This window comes from Larimichthys crocea, chromosome XII (genome assembly GCF_000972845.2).
Source record: "Larimichthys crocea isolate SSNF chromosome XII, L_crocea_2.0, whole genome shotgun sequence".
Classification (NCBI taxonomy): Eukaryota; Metazoa; Chordata; class Actinopteri; family Sciaenidae; genus Larimichthys; species Larimichthys crocea.
Genome location: NC_040022.1, coordinates 15,079,270 through 15,085,588, shown reverse-complemented (window position 1 = coordinate 15,085,588; position 6,319 = coordinate 15,079,270). Strand labels below are relative to the sequence as shown.

Sequence of the window (6,319 nt, the reverse complement as noted above, 5' to 3'; positions counted from 1 at the left end):
AGATAACATTTCTGTGGTTTTATCACGAAAGTACAATGAGAAGTAAACACATCACGTCAATTTAAGTAATATACAGTAACCGCTGTTTTAAAAAATGTACATTGGATCACAAAAAAACAAGAAACAATCTTGCGTGACAATAACTGATGCTTTAACATTTTCTTCTTCCTGGACAAACTTGTTTCTGTTTTGGCAGATGCATGAACAGATTATTATTTCCTTCTCCGTATAATTATATAAAGGCGTGCATGGACAGCTGATACAGACAAGCAGGGCAATCAGAAATGAAGACCTCAGTGGCTTTGTTGACTTTCTTCCTCTTCTGCGTTGCTGTGGCTGAGGTCCAGCAGCCAGTTCACAACGTAAGAGTGAGAAAGAGATCGATCTCTCAAGGTAAGAGTTAAATGTAAATAAGCTACAGATTTTTATTCTGTTTTTGTGTATGTGTTGTTTTTAGGTTGTTCCATGTTTAGGTAAACAAAATAAGCATTTTAATAACCTCTTGTTTATGGGGTGCCGTTTGTAAAGCTTCTCGCTCTGAAAATAACAGCAACATTTTGTCACATTTAGCTAAAAACAATGTTTAAAAAACTGGTTTGAATTTTTGAGAGTCACTTTTTTGCACATTTAGAACAATATTTGTGAACTTAGAGATATTTTAAATATTTAAATCCAAATGTTAAATGTAAAATCTAAATGCTAAATCTAAATGCTAAATATAAATCTAAATGTTAAATATAAATATAAATGAAGTAACAGACAAGATGAAGATCTCAGTGATCTCATCTTATCCCTCTTCTACCTTAGTGTGGTTGAGGGTCAGCCGATGGATCACAGAGAAGGAGAATTCAATAGCACAAAGATTTCCAAGACTGAGCCAACTGCCATTTATGCTGATAACATAACAGGGAGCGAGAAAACCAATTGCCAGCTAATCCTCATCTTAAGAGAACTGGAAGCCAAACTGAGAAACACTGAGAAACAACTGGAGGATCTGAGGGCAGAGGTCCGAGGTAAGGACATAATGTAACTTATAGATTTTGATTCTGTCTTTGTGTATGTGTCGTCTTTTTTATTTTACATCAAGTTTAGATAAAAAACTAGTCATGTAACCTTTCAAGGTACGCGGGTGGCATTTGGAGCATATATCGGCAATGTTGGAAATATTGGACCATTCAACACAGAGATCACACTGACCTACAAGAACGTCTACTCAAACACAGGCTCCTATAACCCTGCAACAGGTAAACCTAACTATGTCTATTCATAGGCTCCAGTCACACTGCAAGCCTTAGTGCTCTAATTGGATTTATTGATAATAGATGATGATGATGGAAAAGAGCCAGATTTTTCATTTGAGGATCAATTGTTGCTATATCTGTACGGAGGTGTGTGTGGATGCAGAGTCCGAGCCAAGAGTGTTGGTGACATGAGAGGCTTAACAGAAGATCTGCATCTGGTCATTTAGATATGGGTTAATTTGGATAAAAGCACAACAGCTACTGTCCCTAACTTGGTATATGACACAATTCTCCTTGTTGATCATCCACAGGTATTTTCACTGCTCCAGTCAGAGGAGTCTATTACTTCAGCTTCTCTGGCCATAATATATCAAGTAGACCCATGGGACTGCGACTGATGAAGAATGGAGAGCAGATGGTTACTGTTTACAACCATGCAGCTGGAAACCGTCACGAGACCGCAACCAATGGCATGACTTTACAGCTTGAAGTGGGAGACCAGGTGTACATGAGACTCCGGGCAAACACCTGGATTTTTGATAATCACAATCACCACAGCACCTTCATTGGCCATTTGTTATTCCCTCTGTGAGTGACAAAGTTAATAAGCAAAAAAAGACTTGTAGGTGGTGATAATGTTAAGAACCCCCCCCCCCCCCCCCCCCAGCTGTTTCACTGTCGTATAAAGTTGCAATCTACCAAATGAAGGTACATTCCTTTAATTTTCTGGAACAATTCATGAGAAAAATATCTTGCTCAGGTAAAGGGTAGATGCTTCATGTGTTTAACCACACTGTGGTGCACTTAGCTGTTTGGTGCTGGACAGATAATGTAGAGTGGGTTTATCAGAGCCTTTACTGTGTTAAATGTTGACAACAGCTCAGAAAATCAATGTAAATATATAAAAGGACGCCTATCAGTGTACACTGAAACATGCTTGTTCATTGATATGTATGTTTTTAATAAAATGCATTTTATTGTTGACCTGACCTTGGTTCGACCTGTCCGGCTTCCACCACCACATCTCGTCTTAGCACAGACACACCTCTATGCTCTGGTCAGGTTAGGGGTTATTACGTGTGTTGGATGATAAATACACTTTTGTACAAGACTGTACGTACTCAATTTTGGTTTACACAAAACTTCTTCTGACCATTTCTGTTCATAATTTTCACATGTACATATCTAAAGGCGGCACGCTGGCCCTAAACAAGACTTTGTTTGTAGCCTCAAAATACACTCTCCACACACTGCTCATAACTGAACACACACAATAGAGATGAATATAATATTAAAATATATAAAAACTTGGAAAGATCAGTTACAAAGTGTTCAAAATAATAAATAATAAAGTCACCATATTTAAACTATAAAAGCAACAAAGCCACACTAAAGTTTTAACAATGACAAATAAACACCAATAAAAAGAAAATGTAATCCAACAGCGAAACATATTCCAAATAAATTGCAAAATAAATTATAAAAGTGGGAACTGTTGTACAAAACAACAGCTATAGACTGCTGTAACTACAGATATCCTTTCACAACCATCAAACATCAGTAAGAATGTTTGCTTATTATTATCTGATGTAAGATAAAAAAGGCAAAAGAAAAGAATAAGAGCAACACAGAAGATCAGACTGTATGTAGTCATGTAGCCCCCTCTAGTGGTTGTGGCCCTAAACAACCGAACAGATCATTTATGCCTACAGCAGGCCCTGTGAGGGAGGTCAAGCATCAGTCGGTGCCCACAGGTTTTGGCCACGTCTGCATTCTTGTGAATTCATCAGATTCAGTGCCTCATATATCTGTTTCCGTAGTTACTGTAATATGGCATTCAGGCTTTTATCAGACAGTCTGCCTGAGTTGTAACTGATGACTTATAATGAAATATTTTTTCATTTTTTCACATTTTCCCCGGAGTTTCTGTGCTCTCTCGTCCAGCAGGTTCTCGTGGATCGTGGCTGCTGCTGTGATCCTGCACGACGTCCACTACACATATTATTACTGTCATTATTGCTACCATATCTGCTACTGTGGTCATTTTATCATTCATTGTGATTCATTGTCATTTTGTCAGTTATTGTAATTGTACAATATGTTTGTGTTGATTTGTCCTGTACATGTGACATCTATTGCACATCTGTCCGTCCTGGGAGAGGGATCCCTCCTCTGTGGCTCTTCCTGAGGTTTCTTCCACATTTTTTCCCTGTTAAAGGGTTTTTTGTAGGCAAGTTTTTCCTCACTCAAACCGAGGGTCTAAGGACAGAGGGTGTCACTCCCTGTACAGATTGTAAAGCCCTCCGAGGCAGATGTACTTTGTGACTTTGGGCTATACAAATAAAATTGATTTGATTTGATATTTCCAGGAGCTTTTTTTTTAATGGATTGAAATCAGTTACAGTATACTTACCACAATGCTGTGTATTCATACTAAGATATATTGCTTCATCTGGAAAAAACGAAGAGCACAGTGGCTACTGTATTTAAAGTGGTGTATGATTTAATCTCTGTTGATCATCAGCAAGTTTTTTTCACTGCTCCAGTCAAAGGAGTCTATTGCTTTAGCTTCTCTGGCCATAATTTATGAAGTAGACCAATGTGACTGCAACTTATGAAGAATGGATTGCAGATGGTTATCGTGCACAGTCATCCAGCTGGAAGCCACAAGACAGCCACTAATGGCATGCATGACTCTACAGCTTGAAGTGGGAGTGGGAGTGTACTCTAAACAAACCTGGATTTTGATAATATTAATAACCACAGCACCTTTATTGGCCATTTGTTAGTCCCTGTGTTAATGACACAAAGTTCAAAAAGCAAAAAAAGAAGAGAAAAATATCTGTTTGTGCTTGCTGTTTGCTATTCGATAGTGTGAATTGACTTTATCTTCATTGTTGTTAAGTGTTGGGGATAAGAACTCGGGAAATTTGTATCAACGTAAATCTAAAAAAATAATGCAAGAGGAGCTCCAGCCTGAAAAAGTGCTTGCATTTTCATTTGATATGAGCTAAATTTATAACATAAATGTAAATCAGATGCAAATGTTCTTTTTCATTGGCCACTTCACCCACCATTTTGAAAATTAAATTGCCAATATGATTGAATTCATATGGTTCAGTGGTTTAACAATACAAAATACATGAAAGCCCTTGAAAAGTCTACAGCGAAAAGGAAGAGGTGACTGCAGTGGTTGAAAAGTGTTTTGTGGGAAGTTATTTTGATCTCTTTGAATAAAGCCATTTCGTTTGAACCAAACAATTCATGCTGTAGATAACCAGCCGTGTCAACTACTGTAAATGAGTGTCATATGATCCCGCTGGTGCTCAAATAAAATCACATGGAGCCGTTGCATGCACAACAGCCACACAAGTGAAATATATTCATCCTTTTCTTCTGTCCTTCTCCTTCATTTTCAAAAAAAAAAAAAAAAAGCCTTATTCTTACTTTGATATTTTTTTGTGTCTTCTGTGAGGTTTAGCTTCCATTGAAAAGAATAAAGGACATACTTCTCTGAGCATTACACGGCTGGGGTCATGTCATGTGTCAGGGGCACCCAAGGGAGGATATTCTGTTACAATACAAACCATTTATTTCTAAATGGTTAAGAGGAACTGCATGTCTGTTTCAACATTTTATAGATCTGAGGTGAAGTTACCGCAACACAGGAAGTACCCTGTCATCCACCCTTCCGTTCCTCCATACACTAAAAAGAAGCTAAGCTTTTGTACGTAAGCTGTTGTTGACAGATTTGCAAGCGAAGCAATGATAATATCATGCAAGCTTTAACAGATTAAATGTTGCATAGATGTTATGCTATGTTGTGCAACAATTCGAAATTCATATTTAACAGTAGGATTTGTGTAATATGGCAGTAAGCAGTGGATGTTGTCAAGATTTTTGGCAGACTTCCAGCTCCAAAGATGTAGTCACAGTTGGAAAACCATATTTATAATATTATATTACGAGAGGAAAGCAGTACTTTACTATTGCTGACCCTTTTGCCTCTTCACGCTCTATATAATAATATAATCCTGATATACCAAGCTGACAGTACACTGCCCGTAGTGCCACCAAGTGTTACAACTTTTTGTCTGTTACAGGACCGTTCTGTACACAAGCACTACAGCACTAAAGTGAGATGATTTTCATTAATTTGGGAAACTCTACCATGTTGACTCTGCTAACCTTCAGTGTGTAGGTTTTGTAGTTTTGTAGTTGCTGAACGCAACGCCCTCGCCTGACCCTACACTAGGAGAAACAACGGTGGCCACAAAACACACAAAAAACGCATAAAGTCCCATCTGAGGTCAGCGTTTAGCTCATCAGTACTCATATACTGTACAAAGACCGTGGTTCAACATGGTGACCTGCTGTGTCTGCAGATATGAAAGACTTATCTAATGTAACAAAAACATCACAATTGTTTTTTTCAGGTGATTATACACTCATGAGAACATAGTTCCATTATCTATAACCGCTTCTCTTCATCAGGGTCACGTTGGGGCTGGAGCCTATCCCAGCTGACTTTGGGCAAGAGGGGGGGAACACCATGGACAAGTTGAAAACATAGTGATGCATATATATTTATATAATAATATATTTATTCCAGATTCTGCAAATAGAGCCCCTTAAATCTTACACACTGGACCTTCTAAATTATTTGGGAAAGTTTGGAATATTTAGCTTTTTCATATGTATGAGCCAAACATTAACAAGAAAGATGTGGGTTTACAAAACGCACATACCTGGGAGCTTAATAAATAATTTGCAGTAATAAATAAAGTCAGTTTTAGCTGGAAGTAAATGCCATTAGTCTTTAATGAAAAGACTATGAGTTATGAATTACTGCAAAGTTCTTTTGAGAGTTGTAGCTTTGATTACTATGCTCTGACAGTTGCAGTTACTAGTCATTATAAAAAGAAAATAGGCATTGCCAGGCTCACTGAAGCGACCTTTTCTTTACATATGACGTGAATCGCCTGAGCATGTGCTTAGATTGAATTTGGTAATCTGACCTTGGGCTCTCTGTGGTTTAGAAGGACACTTGAGGCAGCAGCTCATTGGCCAGTCTAAGG

The 6,319-nt window shown here is 38.0% G+C and overlaps 1 protein-coding gene across 1 annotated transcript; it reads left to right on the top strand.

Annotated features, from left to right (window-relative positions):
- Positions 1–284: 284 nt before the first annotated feature.
- LOC109139265 (complement C1q-like protein 2) lies at positions 285–1,888 on the top strand. Its single transcript, XM_019262173.2, has 4 exons — positions 285–393; positions 909–1,013; positions 1,122–1,244; positions 1,553–1,888. The coding sequence occupies exons 1-4, from the start codon at positions 285–287 to the stop codon at positions 1,831–1,833; spliced, it is 618 nt and encodes a 205-aa protein (XP_019117718.1). The 3' UTR covers positions 1,834–1,888.
- Positions 1,889–6,319: the final 4,431 nt, after the last annotated feature.